The following is a 19911-nucleotide window of genomic DNA, read 5'->3' as shown; positions in this document are numbered from 1 at the left end:
CCGCGGCTGCCTGCTGCAGGAGCAGTGATTTCCCCAAAGTAATGGCTTCTCCCACACATCAGGCTGTCTAGAAACCGGATCTGCCAGACGTGCGGAGCCTCGGCGAGCTCAGCTCATACAGGACCCGAGATCTGAAATGGACGGGGCTCGTGAATTTGGGGCCTAACCTGGGGTCGGTGGGAACGCGGGGCGGTTAACCGAGAGCACTGTGTGGGAGCAACTCTCCTTGGGTGCAGATGCGTCTTCCGGAGCGGGGGAGGCGATCGTCATGAAAACGCCCGTGCTGAGAGTGGGCTCTGCCTGGAGTCCAGGGAGAAGCAGGCCGTTTTAGCCAAAGTACAAATTGCCTTTAACACATACTTTCCTTTAGGACGGGGTTTTTGTTTTGTTTTGTTTTGTTTTTTTGGGAAGCAAAACCTTTATTGGTACATTTTAGATATACATACTGAAAACATTCTTCATAGGGCATTTGTGCCGGTCCGTGATATATCTTGCCTCCTCTTTCATTACCAGCTTCACCCTTCTTCCCCACCTTGTTTCATTTCTTCCTCCTGTTCTCCTTCTTTTTCCTTGTAGGACGCATGCCATTTTCTTGAATTTAACTACTTGCATAATGGGACACTAAGCCCAGTTCTCAATCCCTTCTGGCCCTACTTCCACATTTACTGGGTTGGTTGGTTTTTTTCTCAATACTTGGGGATTGGCTTTAGGGCCTCCTCACTGAGAAGTCCAGCCCTTTTTAAATTTTTTTTGTTTCGAGACACAGTCTCTCTAAATCACTGGGTTGCTCAAACTGGGCTTGAATTTGCAGTCCCCCTGTGTCAGCCTTCCAAAGTGCTGGGATCACAGGTGTGTGCCACCAGCTTCCCTGTAAGCTTTCTTTTTGCATTCCATCTTTGTTGCCCACCCTCTTCTGCTCCTCCCTGCTTCTTCTCTTTTCTTAGGCAAGCATAAGATAAAATTTTTAAAAATGTGTTTATATCCCAAAATGTATTATTTTTTAGTCTTGGTTTCACATCTGTGTTTTAGTTACAATAAAGGAATATTATAGCTTTGTCAAAACTCATGAGAGGGCCGGGGATTAGCTCACTGGTTCAGCTGCCTACTTCACATGTGCAAGGTCTCAAGTTTGATCTCCAGTACCAAAAGATTTAAAAAGAAAAGGAAAGCCAGATGTGGTGGCACACATCTGTGATCCCATCACTCAGAAGGGTGAGGCAGGAGGATTGCTGTGAGTTTAAAACCAGCCTGGGGCTGGGGATTTAGCTCAGTGATGCTGCCACCTGTCTCACAAGTGCAAGGTCCCCACTTTAATACCCAGTACCAAAGAAAGAAAGAAAGAAAAAGAAACATAAAACCAGCCTGAGCTATATAATGAGTTCAAGGCCAGCCTGAATTACATAGCAAGACCCTGTCCCGAATAAAAAAGAAGAAAGAAAAGGGGGCGTTGGTGTGGTGGGGTATGCCTATAAACCCAGTACTGGGAGGCTGAAGCAGGAGGATCCCTGAGAGTTTGAGGCCAGCCTGGGCTATATACTGAGTTCAAGTCCAGCCTGAACTGCATAGTGAGACTCTGCCTCTTAAAACAAAGAAAAGTTTTCCCTTTTCCATCAGATCAGCAGCTCCAATGGTGTGAGCTCAGGAATGTCAGAATCGGGCTGTGGGGTGCAGCTCCATGGCAGAGTGTGATGAAAAGGAATAGGAACTGGCCAAGATTGGGAGTGAGAGAGGGGAGGGAAGTGGGAAAGAAGACTCCAAACATAGAATGTATGTCTCAGTTTGTGCAGACCTCATCCCAGCCCTGATCACAGCATTTCCCACTCACTGGGTCCCCTGTCTGCCCCTCCAGGGGCTCCTTCAGTATCAGGGCCACTGCCCAAGAGCTCACATCAGAAACTCGAAGGGTGTCCTTGATCTACTCTTTCCTTTATCCTTCTTTCCCACCCATATTGCTTCTACCTCTGAACTGTATTTTATGTATTTATTTTCAAATGGGTTATGTAGCCCATGCTGGCCTTGAATTTGTGATCCTCCTGCCTTAGCCTCCGGAGTACTGGGATCACGTGTGCACCACTGTGTCTATAGTAAACCCTATATTTTAGTTCTTTACTTGTTCCAATCTCCACTCCTCTTCCCCCCGTTTTTTGGGGGGTACTGGGGAATCAAACTCAAGATTTTGTCTGGCGAGGCAGGCACAGTGCCACTGATCTAAATACCCAGCCCCCCAAATTTTTAAAATTTTTTTGAGACAGCATCTCACTATGTAGTTCAGACTGCCCTGGAACTCACTATGTAGCCCATGTTTGTCTCGAACTCACAGCGATCCTCCTGCCTCAGCCTCCCTAGTGCTGGGATTATAGACGTGCGCCACTACACCTGGCAGCCCTATTTGTTTTTTGAGGCAGGATCTTGCTCTGTTGTCCAGGCTGGCCTTGAGCTCCTGGGCTCCAGTGAATGATGTTGCCTCTGGCTCTCAGCAGCGGGGTTGCGCATGTGGATTAACGCATCCCACCTGTATTTTTCTCTCTCTCTCAAACCTGGGCTTCACACCTGCTAGGCAGGTGCTCAGGGTGGAGCCCTGCCCCTAGTTTAAGCCACGCCCAGCTTTCCCCTTGACTACAGCAATCCTGTCCCAGGAGGCTACATCTGCCCAGGCAGTGCATGGAGGGATCCTCTTCCAAGGGATCCTGTCTTGCTGGACCTGTGCTCTTCAGTAACTATGGAGTCTCACCATGGAGTTCAAAATCCGCAGTGTGGCTACGAGGCCTTGTGTGTCGGCCCCAGGCTCACCCTGAACCGACTGGGTGGCAGCCCCACTGGCCAGGTCTCAGTTCCTCTGTATCCAGGTCCCTTGGCCTCGGGTCCCCTTTTCTCCCGAGTCACCCGCCTGAATATTTGGTTTTTGGTCTTCTTCAAGGAAACCACTCTGGACCCAAGCTGGGCACCGCACAGTGACACTCACCAGGAGGGTGAAGCCCCTGTCACTACAGCCCACACTCTTCCAATACAGGGCCTGGCTCAACAGTTTGCTTTTGAGGGGCTAGGGAGGAAAGGTTATGGGGATCAGCAGAAACCAGGGTCTTCTCACTGAGCCACAGCCCCAGTTTGTTTATTTATTTATTTATTTATTTATTTTTGAGACAGGGTCTCACTATGTAGCCCACGCTGATCTCAAACTCATGTGAGCCTCCTGCCTCAGCCTCCTAAGTACTGGGATTATAGGCATGCAGTACCGTGCCTGGCTCTCCAGACCATTTTTTTTTCCTAATACCAGTGATCGAACTCGGGACCTTGTGCTCTCCAGCCCTTTTTAATTTATACTTTAAGAAAGGGTCTTGCTAAATTGCCCAGGCTGGAGTCAAACTTGCGATCTTCCTGCCTCAGCCTCCCAGAGTGCTAGAATTACAAATAATATTGCATAAATAAATTAGGGAAGCCCTTCTCTTCCACTGACAGCCACTCCTTGGCTCCAACTCCCTACTCCAGACCCTCTCCTCCTCACTCTTCTTTTCCTGAATTTATGATTCTATATTTTCTTCTTTCAGCTCTGAGGAGAGCCTCTCTGTGGTCCCCAAACATACATGTATCTTTAAATAGTTGCTTTTTGGAGCAAGAAAAAAAAATGTTTTCTCTCTCAGAGGGATGAGTAGAACAGTCAGATTTCTAGGACAAGCAGGAAACAACACAGGAGCCAGAGCAGGTCGCAGAGAAGCCCTGTCTTAATGCAGCAGTCATGGCAGCGGCAGGCCTTGTGCCGATGGCTTCCTGCTCAGGTGAGCAGCTGCGAGGGAGATGGGAGCAGCCTGTGTACCGAATCCACAGCAAAAGGAGCTGGGATTGTTTTTTCTTTTTGGTGCTGAAGAGTGAACCCCAGGCCTATCCATGGAACTGTATCTCTAACCCTTTTGCTTTTTCTTTTGTGACAGGGTTTTGCTAAATCGCTAAATTGCCCAGGCTGGGCTCAAACTTGTAATCCTCCTGTCTCAGCCTCCCAGTGTGCTGGGGTTATAGGTACGCTACTACAGTCATGTACTACCATGCTTGGCTCATAGATTTCTTTTTCTTTTCTTTTTTTGTACTGGGGATCAAACTCAGGACCTTGTACCTGCAGGGCAGGCAGCAGAAGCACTGAGCTAAATCCCAGGCTCTTTCTCTTTCTTTTTTTAAAGAGAAGCTATGCTACGAAGGATGAGCTTCAGACATTTATAGCTAAATGGATGGACCTTGAGAGCATACTCTGAAGTGAAATAAATCAGACACATGTTTAAATACCGCATTTTGTTCTCTGGTGTGAGAAACCAGAAGTGGAAATAAGGACTGAGATGTATAATGAATGTTAGGAAATGGGAAGAAAGTGTTCAAATAGGAAAGGGAACAAGGGAGGAGGGAGGGAGAAGGGAAGGGACAAGAAAAAGTGAAAATAGAAGGAAAACGAAACAAAGCTTTTGTACGTAAGAAGGGAAGGGGAAGGGAATGGGATAAAATAAAATGAAATTTAGTTTTTAAAAAACCAAAGACGGTCAGGGTTTAGCTCAGTGGTTCCGCTGCCTGCCTCAAAAGTGCAAGGACCAGAGTTTGATCCTCCGTACCCGCCAAAAACCCAAAGAGATGGTATGATGGTTAATGCTTTTAATCCTAGTTGTTGGGGAGGGTGAGGCAGGAGGATTACAAATTCAAGTCCTGTCTGGACAATTTAGTGACGCCCTACCTCAAAAATTGAAAAAGGGGGCCGGGATGTAGCTCAGTGGCACCACATTTGCCTGGCAAGTACAAGGTCCCAAGTTCAATCCTCAGTACTGAAAAATAAAAACCAAAAAAACCATCATTAACAAAAGCCCTTGTCTACAGTTTGGTCCCTGTGTTTGTGCCCGGTTGTGCCTGGTGTGGCTGGCGCTTTGAGGACAGATAGCAGTATAGGCCGTGGGCATGGATGCTGCATGCTGCAGTCACGCGCCACCCTCCCATGTTGGCCTTGGCAAAGGCTCATCGTCTAATTTGACTTTGGAGATAATAAGGAATTATTAAACACAGCGATGAAAGCGTTTTGTAGCTCCATGCATATACACGCTTTGTGTTCCGAGTGGGCTGTGTGCAGCTGTGAACACCTGGCCATCTGCCAGGCTGCCCCCAGGGTGCCAGTGCCCGCAGCCTCTAGGTGTCCCGCTGATGCTGCTGGTGTCACAGAGCCTGCTGTACATGCAGGAGCGGCACAGAGAAACCAGGATTGCTGTCGGTGGCAGAGTGTCTCACAGACCTGCCTGTCTTCCATATGAAAGACAAAGCAACAGGTAACTCCAATTTGGTTTTGTGTTTTGTTTTGTTCTGACACAGAGTCTCACTATGTAGCCAAGGCAGGGTTTGAACTTGTGGAGATGCTCCTGCCTCAGCCTCCTGAGTGTTGGGAGCAGAGGAATGTGCCACCATGGCTGGTGAGACCTCAACTTTGATCCAAATACTCAATGTATTAGCCTTTAGGCAAAGCATGGCCATCTGCGTACTACCTTTTCCTGCTGGTTACTGTCCTATTAAAGATCAAAAATTTAAAAATAAAAAGCATTGGGCATAGGCTGGGTGTGGTGACACACACCTGTAATCCCAGCACTTGGGAGGCTAAGGCAGGAAGATTGCTGTGAGTTTGAGACCAGCCTGGGCTACATAGTGAGTTCCAGGTCAGTCTCAACTACATAGTGAGACCCTGTCTCAAAAAACCAAAAGATAAATAAATAAATAAAAACCCACACAACTTAGGTTATATTTATATACAATGCTGACAAAATTAATTTTTCCCTCCAGTGCTGAGGATTGAACCTAGGGAGTGCTGAGCTACTCCTGCCCCCACTTTTTTCATTGTTTATTGGTACACTTTAGGTATACAATATAATGATATTCATCATTGGAAATGTGTATCTTTACACAATCTATCTCGGTTCTTATTTCTCCCCACTCCCCTACCCTCCCTCAACCCTTCCACCCCTCCCTATTTACAAAGACTTTGTTTCTATTTTTTCATTTTCTCATATTGATTCCATTAGTCCTGCCCTTTTTAAAAATGTTGGGACAAGGTCTCACTGAGTTCCTCAGGCTGGCTTCAAACTTGGAGCCTCCTGCCTCAGCCTCATGAGCAACTGGGATTACATTTATTTATCGGAGTGCCTGGCATCCTATTTTCTTCTTCTTTTTTTTTTTGAACTGGGGATCAAACTCACAACCTCACATTTGTAAGGCAGGCACAGTGCCACTGAGTTAAACTTCCGGCCCTTCTTTGTTTTTCTTTTGAGACAGGGCCTCACTATGTAGCCTAGGCTGGCCTTGAACACATGGGGATCCTCTTGTCTCAGCCTCCTGATTGCTGGGATTACAGGCATGAGCAGCCATGCCCGGCTTCTTATGGGACTTTGTAGGTCCTGCAACACTTTGGTCTTTACCCCAAGAGAACAGGAACTATTACAAGATTTAAACAGGGATGTGACAGTACCTGATTTATGTGGTCCTGGGGATTGAACCTGGGGCTTGGGCACTGAGTTACCTCCCCAACCCTTATTTTGAGACAGTCGCACTAAATTGCTGAACAGATTTGTATTTAAGCTCCGGGGCTATGATCTTTGCTCCCAGGTATTAGCACTAAGTCACCTGTACCAGGGCAGAAGAACAAGAGCACCAAGTATAACTGCGGATGCATGCCAGGCCCTGCAAGTCACAGGCCCATGTGGCAGGAAGCACATGGCGGCGGGTGCTGGGGAGGTGGCAAAGAACGTTCTCTGGGTGACGCTACCTTGTCAGCACAGCTAATAGCAACCAGTCATGGTGCTATCATCTCCCTAACCCTCAGGCACTTGGATTTAGACGTCAAACAACCTTCAGTCATTTTCCCTAACGTGCAAGTGTATGGCACCACACCCACAGGTCAGCGGTGTAGAATTACTTCATCAGCTGAAGAACAGCTTGAGATCCTTGGAGCCCAGGTTTCCCACGGAGAATATACGGACAGGCTCAGTATGGGAGGACACCGGGTGGCCAGAGCACAGTCTCCACAGTAAGTGATATTATAAAAGTATTCAGCTGAGTGTGGGGTTGCGTACCTATAATTCAGCTGCTCGGGAGGCTGAGGCAGGAGGGCCGCAGGCTCAAGGCCAGCCTGGGTAATTTAGTAAAATCCTGCCTTAAAATAAAGGCAAGGGGGACGGCTCAGTGCTAGAGCACTTGCCTGGTGTGCACAAGGCCCTGGCTCCAACCCCAGTTGGAAGAAGGGCAGTTTTCAGAAATACTGTTCGCCTTTTATGTGTCTGCATAGACCTGAGTTTCCTTCCATCGGGGCTGGCTCTGCCTCACCTGAGAACACTCAATCTTCTGCCAAGGCTACCAGTTGTACAGTAGGGTCCTGATGGAGGACAGAAACACAAGGCGGGTACTCAGTTTGTCATGGATGGGGCTGGCCCAGTGCTACATATGGGTTTTCTCGGTAGTTTTTAGGTGATTATTCTAAAAGGGAATTCTAGCTGGGTATGGTGGCACACACGTGTAATCCCAGCACTTGGCAGGATTTCAGCATGTTCAAGGCCAGCCTGGGCTACAGAGGGAGTTCAAGGCCAGCCTGAGATATATAGCAAAACAAACAAATCAAGGCAGCCTGAATCACGGAGTGAGACCTTGACTCAAAAAACAAAAGGGCCAGGAATTTAGCTCAGTGGTGCCTCAGTCTGCCTCATAAGCACAAGGTCCCAAGTTGGATCCCCCATACCAAAAACCAAAACCAAATAAAAAGAGCTTGGGGGTGGGGTGGGGAGTGAGATAAAATAAAATTTATTATAAAAAAATAAATAAAATCTAGCACCTGGCAGGCGGATCACTACAAGTTTGTGGTCAGCCTGGGTTACACAGTGCGAACCTGTCTCAAAAACACACATGCACACATACACACACCTTTCCTTTTTTTCTTTGGAGATGCCCTTGCTATGTAGTACAGGCTGGCCTTGAACTCACACTGATCCTCCTGCCTCAGGCTCCAGACCCAGCTCTGCCTTTTTCAAATCCGATTCCTTCCCTCACACCACAGGCATGGCTTGCACTGTGGCAGTGAGGCGGGACCCATGATCATTCCCTAAGAAGCTGGTTTTGCTGAGCCAGGAATGTTTTCTGCAGGGGCACAGGGCTGGGAGAGTTCCCGGAACTTGGGGGCATCCCTCAGAAGTGAAGGGGGACTATTTTTAGCCAGTGGGGTAGAGACAATTGGCCTGGAGAGTCCAAGGGTTTACCAGTATCTTACATGGGCCCTGGCGAGAAGCTGGACTGCGATAGCTCCAGCTGCAGGCACCCAGGAGGAGCCCTGAGCGCTCTGGGACATAAAGGGCTCCTCGGCAGGGAGCTTCTGCTCAGCTGACTAGTTGATGGCTAAGTGCAGATGGAACAGAAAGGGACCCTAATAAGCACAAAATCTTTCTTAGGGAGAAGCCGGCCCTCCAACATGCACACAGGTGACAGGACTTTTCCAAGCAACCTGGAGCAGGCAATTTCCATTTAATTTCTTCTCTAGGAGGAGATACATATGAGAGAAACAGGCTGGCAGGGCTGTGGGGTCTGGAGAGATAAGGGGACCGGCTTTAATGTGCCCTCCATGCCTGTGGGCGGGCAGTGATATCCTGAGAGGGACCCGTAGTACTAACACATGGCTGCTGTTAGGGTGTCCCTGACTATGACAAGAGCACTTCAGCACCATTTACACCATTAAAAGAAAACAACAGAAAAGGAAATTTACCTCACCTCCAGGAAGGAAGGCAGGAGGAACAGAATTACAGGCTTTCTATTCCTTAGGTCCTCTGGACTACTCCGATCTGCATTTCCCTTTCCTTCAAATGCTTTGACTATGAACACAAACTTCCTTCAGTCAAGCCAAACATAACGTCTTTTTTTTTTTTTCTTTTTGGTACCTGGGATCAAACTCTGGTCCTTGAGCTTTTGAGACAGATGGCAGCACCTCTGAGCTAAATCCCCAGCCCTATTTTTGGTGTTTTTGAGGCAAGTTCTCACTATATAGTTCCACTTGGCCTTGAACTCACCTTGTGCTCAGGTTGGCCTCAAACATGCAGTGATCCTCCTGCCTCAGCCTTCTGAGAGAGTGCTGGGATTACAGGTAACCATGACCACACACAAATGACCTCTTACAGAAAGTGATTTGATTGCTGTATTAGCTGTGGAGCCCACAGCCTCCAACATGCTAGACACATGCTCTCCCACTGAGCTACACCACAGCCTCGTCAGTTCTGATTGTAGTAAATGACCGAGGCTGTAGGCAGTGACCTTCTAGGCAAACAACCCAACCTTGAGACGCTTGCCCCGGCAGCCTCCAGCTGTCCCCTTGCTGAGCCTGCCTGGAATGGCATGGCCTCACTGCTGTTACTCTGAGAACAGTGCTGCCCCCTGGCGTCCAAGACCCTGTCATCAACAGAGCCTCAGCTTGGTCCTCTCCGGAAGGGGGCTTAGGACTGGAGGAGGTATTCCGGGGATCTCTACGAGAGCCTGTTTTTAACCTGTGTTTTGCAACCTGATGAAATCTTAAATATTAGTTTCTCCAGTTTCTAAGATCTTTTTACTTCTAGGACCAGACATAATGGAAGCAACTGCATCCTGCAGTTTGCTCCTAGGGTCTGTGGGAACGCAGACAGTTTTAATCTCCAAAGAACATTAGAAAACATTTTAAGAGGCAGAGAGAGCATTCTTTGGCCTTAGCAATGAATAGAATGGGGGGGTGACCATGGGCAGGAAGGTGGTTGAAAGACCCTAGACAAAGTGGCCTGGCTTTATTTGTTCTGTAATAATTTCAAATTATCTACCACACATTGCAATAAGATACAATTTCAGCGGCAGAGTTGCACAATCTTTATTTCACTAAAGATGACCTTTCCTTAGGTGACAAAACAGGTTCTCACAAAGCTAACAATCCGCTTGTCCCAACTCCAACTCCCTCCTGGGAAAAACCCCTGGGATCCCTCAGTTCCATCCTAGAGGAGCTACTTACTGCCCACCTAGAGGAGCTACTTCACTAGTCACAGGGTAAAGGCTAAATGCGAAAACCCAAGAATTGTTTGAAATGATAAGGTTTTTACTTAACAGCATTTTTGGATGCTTCCACACATGCAACTTATTTTGCTTTAGCCCCGGTTCTTTGAGAAATGCAGGAATTTCACTCAAATATTAGCCTGACCCAAGACCGTTGCAAAGGTAGCTGCCTTAGTGAAATTGAGTCCTCCAACTTGCAGACACCTAGAAACTCGCAAAATGTGAACAGGAAGCAGGTTTAACAAGCCAGTCAGTAACTCTAAGTGCACGCTTGTGAAGCACAGTAAGTCACAGTGCTCAGAAGTGCTCTGACACGGTGGGTCAGCGCCAGAGCAACTCTTGTCCTATGCTGCAGAAGACAGTGATGCTCCGTGAGCTGTGGGCTAGGTCTTGTTATCCCCACTGGGTGGGAAAGGGTGAAGGGAGCGGCCAAAGGTAGCAAGATGGTCAGTGTCTGGCTGGGTACCACACATGTGCAGTCTTCTAAAGGGAGATAGATTTACACTGAATACAATACTGTGATTAGTGACAAGATGTTCACCAATGCTGTACTTAAAACTGGAGGAAGGCCAGGCATGGTAGTGCAGACCTCTCATCCCAGTACTTGGGAGGCTGAGGCAGGTGCACTGAAATTTCGAGTCCTGCCTGGGTAACTTTGTGACTTAGCAAGACTGTCTTCCCCCAACCCCCCCAAAAAGGGCTGGGGGTGCATCAGTGCAAAGGCCCTGGTGTTCATCAATTCCCAGTACTGGGGGAAAAAAAAAGTTTAAGGGGAACCGAGATTAAGGACTTCAGGTTCATATAAATCTCTTTCAAATGCAAAGTTCTCCTAATTTTCCTTGTTTACTTAGGGGAAAGCAGAGAATAATCTTGATATGGCTTCAGAAACAAACATATCAATCCCATTTGCAGGAATATACCCAAAGGAATTGAAAATAGATATTCAAACACACACTCATACACAAATGTTCCTAAGGGCACAATTCACAATAGCCAAAAGATGAAAACTCAAGATGTTCATCAACATTTAAACAGAATAATGCAGTTTCTCTACAATGGAATATTAGCTGGCTGTGAAAAGGGATGAATACTGAAAAGAGCCCACTACATGAGAGAAGCCAGACACACAAGGTCACCTCCTGTGTGGTCCCATTTATGGGAAAGAGCTGGAAGAGGTGAAGCCTCAGTTGCTGGAGGGCTGGGAGAAGATGGTAGTGAGGACTGAGTGCTCTAGCGATGGACAGTCCCTGCTGGAGTGGTGGGAGGGCTTCAGAATGGGACGCTGGTGAGAGCTGCACTACACTGAACAAATAAATTGAACGCATAAATCAGTATAGAAAAAACAGCCCAGAGCCGGGCGTGGTGGTGCATGCCTGTCATCCCAGCACTCGGGAGGCTGAGGCCTCCTCACTCTCTGTGAGTTCAAGACCAGCCTGAGCTACACAGTGAGTTCCAGGTTTGTCTCAACTACACAGTGAGACTCTATCTCAAAAAAAAAAAAAAAAAAGTAGAAAAAACAGCCCATTAGCTGGGCACAGTGGCACATGCCTATAGTTCCAGCCACTGAGAAGGGTGAGGCAGGAGGATCACTTGAGCTCAGGAGTCTGAGGCCAATGCGGGCAACACAGTAAGGCTCTCCAAAAAGAAAACAACAAAATGTTAAAAGTTCTCAATAAGGCATTAATGTAGCTGAGGTCCTCTAATTTGTTGGCAAAGCACCTAGTAGAATTTAGAGTATATGAGAAGCATTACAAATGTGGCAACTTGTATAAAGCGCAAAAGAAAAGTAATACACAGAAACAGACCGAATACAGAACGGCCAGTGCCTGGGAAACCAGCCGGTGCGCATGCGCAGGATGCGTCTGTGCCCTTAACCAGGCAGGGAGGTGGGGACACCTCGAGAGAAACCTGCTTTCCTCAGAACTCGTTTTGTGTTCCCCGAAACTGCGGCGTTAATAGCAGAGCACTGTTCCCACTCAGCCTGGCAGGAGGTCGGGCCCAGGGAGGCCTCTGGCTACCACTTCCTATGGCTGCCCTAGTGAAAGTGCGCGGGTTAGGTGTTGGGACCCAACGGGGCGCCGTGGTTCCAGGCAGAGATCCCGGGACACAATGGCCCCCAGTTCATGCCGCCCCCAGGCAGACGCGCCTCGGAGCCCAGGCAGCGTTGGGCCGGACACTGAATGCTCACAGACGCTGACGTGCACGACTACAAGTTAATTATTTTTTGAAGCATTACAGAATGTTGAATTAAAATTGAACCCACACCCCCGACTCTTATCCTAGCTCCTTCTCTACTGTGACTGTAAGCAAATCACTCATTCACTCTTTCTTCTTCTTCTTTTAAATTTCTTTTTTGCTGCTCTGGAAATCACACCCGGCGCCTTGAGCATGCTAGGCGGGCACCACATTCGCGAGCCTCACCTGCTCCGAGTGTCAGTTTCCGTTTTGTAAAGTGAAAGTGATTTCTCAGATCGCTCAGAGCCCTAAAATCTAGGAACTCTGTGGTCTGGTGATGCTGCGGCTCCTTCACACTGGGAGGGAGAAAAGTGAAGGACAAAGGACCCTCCCGCACATTTTTTCTTTCACTACCAGCACTCAGAATCAAGGAGTCTTCATAAACAGAGAAGTCATTTTATGTATTCTCTGGCACACAGACAGATGGGGAGGAGTGAAGCCCCGCGAGTCCCTCCATCCCACCGCGGCGAGGCGGACCAGCGGAGGAAGCTGCCGAGTATCCTGTCACCCGTCCTTAGAATTTAAATGCATGTTGAGAATCTGTTTCTTTGCAATGACTCAAAATCCTCAGAAGAAAACCACCATCTATAGTAAGAACGTAACTGATACCACCAGCTGCCAAATTCTGTCATTTTTTGGCTTTTTCAACCTCACAACTTGCCAGAGCGAGGACTTTGTCTCCAGAGCCTAAGAGAGAGACACATAATAACAAGTTTATTCCCAACACACAGAGAGGGAGCACAGAATTAGCCCTGTACTTCCCTCAGCCACCCAACTTCCTTCCCTCTGTACAAACAAGCCAGCCACAAAGAGAGGCTTCTTGGTTATGGACTCTTAACTCCAGCTCACTCCAGATATGAAACAGAACAAACTTCCAGTTCATTTTCGCAGTTACACCTAGTGGACAAGGACTTGAAAATCTCAGGCAGCGAAGCTGCTCATGTCCACAATCGGCCACCCAGGAAGTGAGGCCTGGGTCACTGGAGCCCAGGAGTCTGAGGCTGGCCTGGGACACACAGCCACCACCTCCTTTAAAAACAAAGACAAATACTGCCCAGGAATACAGCTCAGTGGCACCGCGCCTGCCTGGTGAGCACAAGGTCCTGAGTGCAACCCTCAGTACAAAAACAAAAAAAAAAGACAAATATTATTAAAAAAAGATATTGGGCTGCATAATTTAATTCTGTTTAAAAATATTGGGAAGCCAGCAATTTAGCTCAGTGGTTCTGCTGCCTGCCTTGCAAGCACAAGGACCCAAGTTTGATCCCCAGTGCCAAAAAAAAAAAAAAAGTATTGGGAAATAAAACCAATACGAATAATTTATAAAGAAAATAATCAATTCTGGTGTCACTGTAAATCAAGAAAAGGTTGGGCTGGGGATTTAGCTCAGTGGAGCCTTGCCTGCCTTGCAAGCACAGGTCCTAAGTTTGATTCCTGGTACTGCCAAAAAGAAAAAAAAAAATCAAGAAAAGGTCATCACTTGACTCACACACCTCTTATCCATGTGGAGCAGTAACTGTACCCCACTTTCAGATGTGAGAGCGGGCACAGTGGGGGAGAAACTCAGCAGCAGAGCTCTGCTTAGCAGCATGAGGCCCTTGATTTCAATCAGCGGCACCAAAACCAAACAAACACATTTAAAAACTACCTTTTCTTCATCCACTCATCTGCCGATGGACATGGAGGTAAACTTCCAAGACTTAGCTATCATGCATCAGACACACAAGCTGAAATACTACATGGTTTCTCTCAGATGGGAAACCCAGAATATAAATACACAAAAGAGCAAAATAAATGACAGGCAGTAGGAAACTGGGAGCTACAACTTTTGCAGATGGGAAGGGAACCAAGAGGAGGAAGGAAGGAAAGTGAAAAGAACTGAGTGTGTTCCACACACACACCAGCTCCCCACAGTGAGCGCAATTATTGTGCACTGCAAACATGGACTGATAAAAAGTACAAAAAAAAAAAAAAAAAAAAAAGAAGGGAAAAGAAACAGGAGGGCACTCACCGAGGTCCGAGGAGACTTTCTCAAACTGGCTGAGGACAGCACCTGCGTTTGCAGACAGGAAGGCCTCGTCATCAGCAGTCAGCTAAGCAAAATGAGACAGAGCCCAGGGGACAGGTTCAGATGTCGCATGGGTTCCCAGGACCACAGTTAAGAACGTCTCAGGGTGCAAACCCGAGCGTGGGTCAGGAAGTTCTGTAACAAACACACCCCACAGTTTCTCACACCTAAAACCATCACTTAAGTTCAGTACTTTCTCGGGCTAAGGATTTAGCTCAGTGGTTCCACCGCGTGCCTTGCAAGCACAAGGTTCCGAGTTCAATCCCCAGTACCAAAAAAAAAAAATTCAGTACCTTCTCTCCAAGCTTCCGGAGCGCCGTGAGGATCTCCACCTTCTGCTGGGTGTACAGGTCTCTCTCCAGCTTGCCCACCATCAGGTCTCTGTCCATCTGCAGGGGTGATGCAGGCACGTGGAAGAGGAAACTTTCAGAGCATGGAACCCAGCTTTCCTTCTTAAAGAAAACTGTCTAGGTGATTTGTATTATAAAGAATTCAAGGGAGGAGGGGGAAGGGGATGAAAAAAGAATTCAGTTGTGTTACATCCCCGTACCAACTCCTCACAATGAATGTAACCATTATGTCCTATGAATGTGTATTAAAAAAAAGTATTATAAAGAATTATAAGCTGATATGGTGGCACATGCCTAGCATCCCAGTGCTAGGGAGGCTCAGGCAGGAGGATCACCTTGAGTTAAAGGCCAGCCTGGGCTGCATAGTTAGACCCTGCCTCAATAAAAATTATAGAGATGCTAGGTGTGGTGCTGCACACCTGTAGTCTCAGCGCCCTGGAAGGCTGAGGGAGGAAGAGCACATGTTGGAGCCCAGCCTGAGAGTCTCACAATGAAAAATAGACAGGGTTTGGGATGTAGCTCAGTGTGAAGACCAAAAAAGAATTTCGGAAATACTCAAAGATGAACACGACAGAAATGCTGTTATGTAGTTTTAATAAATTTTAATGCTAATCACAATCACCGTCTTAGTTATAAACTAGGAACATTGGTAGGCCAACACCACCTTCCTCTGGAGAAGAGCTATCATTGACTAAGTGTTTACTACTGAAGTACGGTCTACCGCAGTGGTGTGAACCTATGGGCACGTGTGTGGCAGCCGGCTGTGTGAACTGCTGAAAGCTCTAAAAGGCTCGCCATCATTCCTCTATAGGCTGGGACAACGTAAGTGAAATTTAAATTAATATTTCCCTTCCCATCAGAAACACTAATATATGTAGCATATCTTGATACTATTTTAAGTGTACTTATGTGTCTATTTAATTACTTATTTACTTATTTGAGTCAGGGTCTTACCATGTGACATATCCCACCACACCTGGCTCTCTAAGTGCTTTAATTTACTTTTTTCTTTCTTTTTTTTTGGTACCAGGGATCGAACTCAGGACCTTGTGCTTGCCAGGCACGCATTATGCTAAGTGCTTTAATTAAATTAATTAGTTAATTAATTTTTATACTGCTGGAAGGCCAGGGATGTAGCTCAGTGGTGCTGCACCTGCCTAACAAGTGCAAGGTCCTGAGTTCGATCCCTGGTACCGGAAAAAAAAAAAAAAAAGATATGTTGCTGGGGATCGAACCCAAGGACTTGCACATGCTAGGCAAATGTTCTACCACAGAGATTCATGCCCAGCCCTTTTTAAAAAATTTTTTTTGAGATACAGTCTCCGATGTTGCCCAGGATAGCTTCCCACTTCTGGGTTCAAGTGATCCTCTTACTCCAGCCCCTCAATTAGCTGGAACTACACATCCACACAACCACACTTGGTTTCTCAGTGTTTTTACACACGTTACTTCATTTTATCCTCATGATGACCACGAGAGACAGAACTACTACTGCCACCTTTTTATAGGGAGGGAAACTGAGGTACAAAGAGTAAATAACTGGGCTGGGGATTTAGCTCAGTGGTGCTGCTCCTGCCTCACAAGCAAGCACAAGGACCTGAGTTTGAACCCTGGCACCAAAAATAAATAAATAAATAAATAAGTTTAAAAAAATAAAGAACTTACTAAAGCTCACATACCCCTGTATATGGAATAAGATAAGACTCAAATCCAGCCAATCTAATTTTGTCAAAAGAATTGTAGATTGTGGATCTAAAATCAACTGGCTAATTTTTAAGGTGTAGGCTAAATGAGCAAATTCTCAGGCTAGGAAGAAATCCAATCAACGAAAGGCACTTTACCTCTGCTAACCTTGTCCGAAGCTGACCGGGTTGCTTCTTTGCAAACAATCTGATGACCTCTGGGGTTTTGAAGGCCTGGCTGATGGCCGCCTGAATAGCCTGGAAATGAAGGGAGGTAAAAGCTAAGCAAAACATGCCAGCGAGTCAGATCTGCTGTCACGCCAGCCGACCTTCATGAATGGGTCTTTGTGCATCCAGACTGTTACAAAATCAGTCTTCATTTACCATTTCTGTGCCTGTCTCTGGAGCTGCACACACAGGACCTGCCCCAGTGTGCAGGAGGCGGACATTCATCCAGAACACAAACCCAAGAGGGGAGCATTTTCTACCAGAAATACACACATCTCCGAGGGGAAAGGAAACAGAAAACCCTGCTTACCAGCTGCATTCCACTTAGCTCATCCACCAACGTCATGTTTCCAGACATAATTTTCTTCAGAGAATCATTAAATTCACTCAGCTGCTCCAGAGTTTCCTTTTTGGTCTCTTCATATTCATCTGTATCAAGTTCGTCTCTGAGGTTAGTGAGCACCGGAATGCAGAGAAATGGAGTTCCAAGGGGAAAAGGCAATCTTAGTGCTTGCCAGAGAAGGCTGAAGGGAAACAGCGCTGGATCCAGAGTCGGAGCAGTTATGGTCACTTTCTCACAATGTTTAGATTGATAGTAAAACATTTTTCTTTCACCAAAATCAGTCATATTTAACAAACATACAATAAATTCTTTTTTTTTTTTCTTCAAAGACCCAGGATCTTTGAACTGAGTGCTATATTCCCAGCTGTCTCTCTCTTTCTCTCTCTCTCTCTCTCTCTCTCTCTCTCTGTCTGTTTTGGTACTGGGAATCGAACTTGGGATCTTGTGCTTATAAGGCAGGCAGCGGAACCACCGAGCTAAATCCCCAGCCCTATTCCTTTTTTTTTTGAGGCAGTATCTCATTGTGTAGCCCAGGCTGGCCTATAACTCATGGCAATCCTCCTGCCTCAGCCTCCTGAGTGCTGGGATTATGGGTGTGAGCCATCAGGCTGGGTTTAAAAAGACTGCTTGCACAAAGTGCTATGTATTTCTTGGGTTTTTCACAACCCCCTCAACAGATCACCCCTGAGGACTACTGTTAGCCCTGTGCAGATCAGAAGGAAAGAGCATACCAAAGTCATGTTGGATGTGTGGCTGACTTATTTCTGACAAGGATTTAGAGCAGCCAAGAGTAAGGTAAAACAAAAACAAAAACTACCACCACCAGGCCAGGCATGGAGGTGCAGGCCTGTAATTCCAGCACTTAGGAGGCTGAGGCAGGAAGATTGCTGTGAATTCCAGCCTGGGATATATAGTGAGTTTAAAGCTAGCTGGAAATGCTTAGTGAACAACAAAAACAACAAAAAACACCACCAAGAGAGCCCCAGACCAAAAGCTGAGCTTCCGTATCTTTCTGGTGTGGGCAATGGAGTCATGGGGCTCCCAGCTCTGAGACACCAGGACCATCTCTTACACTGGTCTCTCAGCTGCTTTGGGACAGTCCCAGGCTCAGAGCTACCACTGCTCAAGGGCAGCCTCTCCCCGGTGATGACACTTAGTCAAGTGAACCATGGCGCCCAGCGCCCACCTCTTCTATTTTTTTGTTTGTTTGTTTGCTTTTTTGAGACAGGGTCTCACTATGTAGTTGAGACTGACCTGGATGTAACTCACCATGTAGCCCAGGCTGGTCTTAAAATCAGCGATCCTCCTGCCTCAGCCTCCCAAGTGCTGGGATTACAGGAGTGCGCCACCACACCCAGCTCTTCTATTTATTTTTTTGAGACAGGGTCCCACTAAACTGCTAAACTGCCCAGGCTGGGTTCAGAACTTTCTATCCTCCAGCCTCACTGCTGGGATCACAGGCTTGCCTGCCACACCTGGCTAGAGCAACCTCCCAAAGTCTGTGCCATGGCCTTGGGCCGGGTGGCGAACACGGCCAAAAATATCAGTTCATCTGTATGGCTCTAGGTAACTATGGTACCCATCAATTACGGTTGCTGGGAATATTAAATGAGATAAGGAATGTGCTAGGCATACACAGCAACAGGTATTTGCTGAGGGCAGGAAGCATTTTGTATACTCTGCAAACGCTGCCTTTGTCATCTGAGTAAGCTAATGTTTTTATTACTAAATATTTGTTCCAAGGAACAGTATTCCCACTTACAGAGCCCCCACTTATTGAGCATCTACTCCAGCCAAGCGCTGTGCTGCCCCGAGGTGTCATATTTCCCACAACTTGCAAGGCTCTTAAAAGCTGCAATGAGCACTCTGCTTCTTTTTGTATTTTTGGAGCTGGGGACTGAAGGCCTCAAGCGTGCCAAGTATCCACTTTACCACTGAGCTCCATCCGCAACCCAGGGCCCATCCTCTGAGCAGTCGGGGCTGCAGCCAGACCCCAGGGTCACACCATGCAGCCTGGTTTACACACTGAGGAGCGAGGCAGGATTGTTTCAATTTCACAGAGATTAAGTGCTTTCCCAAGTTCACATGCACTTAGGAAGTACTTAAAAGACTTCCACAGCCCAGGCTTTTGGACTCTAAAGCCTGCACTGAGTTTATGTCTCCAAAAGACAAAGCACTGTGAAAAACACTGCAGGGGAAACTCGAATTGCACAGAGGGCTGCATCCAGGAAGTCTGCAATCTAACTGCAGAAGGAAGTCGCTGAGCAGCAGAACAGCGCACAGCCGTACTATTACCTGCATTCCTCCAGGTCTTGTAACTGCTGCATGAGTCTATCCAGCTGTTCTTCTAAATTCTGCTTCAATTTGCTTGTCTCCATCTTTCCTCTGGAAGCCATTTTAATCTCTATGTAGAACAATGAACCCACACGCGGTATATTGTATTTGGTAACCTGAAGAGATTTAAGATATCAGTGTGATTTAAAATTAATTACATTTAAATCTAATTTAAACTTAAAGGTGACATTCCTTCTTAGTTCCTTGTATGGGAAAGATTATTATACGAATAAATAAAAATCTCAGCTGAGGTATTCAAGTTTAAACTCATACAGTACTAACACCCCACAAAAACCGCCCAAGAGTATTTACATTTGCAATCCCAGGGACAGAATCCTGGGTCTCGCACCTGCTAGCAAAGTACTCTGCCCTGAACCACATTCCCAGCCCCAGTGGTCTTCCTGACTGACTGGACAACTTCATTAGATGTCTTTGCTATCGGTCCCATCTTACCTAAAACAAACTTGGTAAAGGAACACACATACTTATAGAGGACTAGGTTAGATGTGACTTGGCTTTCTACAATGATTTATAATGAATTTTTAAAAATAAACCCACATAATGTAGTATAGTATTCCATTTTATTTATTTATTTATTTATTTATTTATTTTTTTTTT

The 19911-nt window shown here is 46.7% G+C and overlaps 1 protein-coding gene across 4 annotated transcripts in view; it reads right to left on the bottom strand.

The window, feature by feature from the left end:
• Positions 1-11606: 11606 nt before the first annotated feature.
• The window catches only part of Lzic (leucine zipper and CTNNBIP1 domain containing), an 11846-nt gene continuing 3541 nt past the window's right edge, over positions 11607-19911 (bottom strand). For 2 of the 4 annotated variants that reach the window (XM_019208026.2, XM_019208027.2), the window contains 6 exons: positions 19255-19409; positions 16927-17062; positions 16548-16646; positions 14650-14745; positions 14300-14341; positions 11607-12975 (listed from right to left, as the gene is read on the bottom strand). In XM_019208026.2, coding sequence (XP_019063571.1) covers positions 12874-12975; positions 14300-14341; positions 14650-14745; positions 16548-16646; positions 16927-17062; positions 19255-19355 — 576 coding nt within the window. In that variant the 5' untranslated portion in view covers positions 19356-19409 and the 3' untranslated portion in view covers positions 11607-12873. Of the gene's footprint in view, positions 12976-14299; positions 14382-14414; positions 14492-14649; positions 14746-16547; positions 16647-16926; positions 17063-19254; positions 19410-19911 lie in introns of those variants that run through there. The other 2 variants (XM_019208028.2, XM_033767951.1) reach the window with 2 other exon arrangements.

The sequence above is a fragment of the Fukomys damarensis genome, unplaced genomic scaffold (genome assembly GCF_012274545.1).
Source record: "Fukomys damarensis isolate Sample0158 unplaced genomic scaffold, DMR_v1.0_HiC HiC_scaffold_23, whole genome shotgun sequence".
NCBI lineage: Eukaryota > Metazoa > Chordata > Mammalia > Rodentia > Bathyergidae > Fukomys > Fukomys damarensis.
The sequence above is the reverse complement of the archived record's forward strand: the minus strand, read 5'-3'. Positions and strand labels throughout refer to the sequence as shown.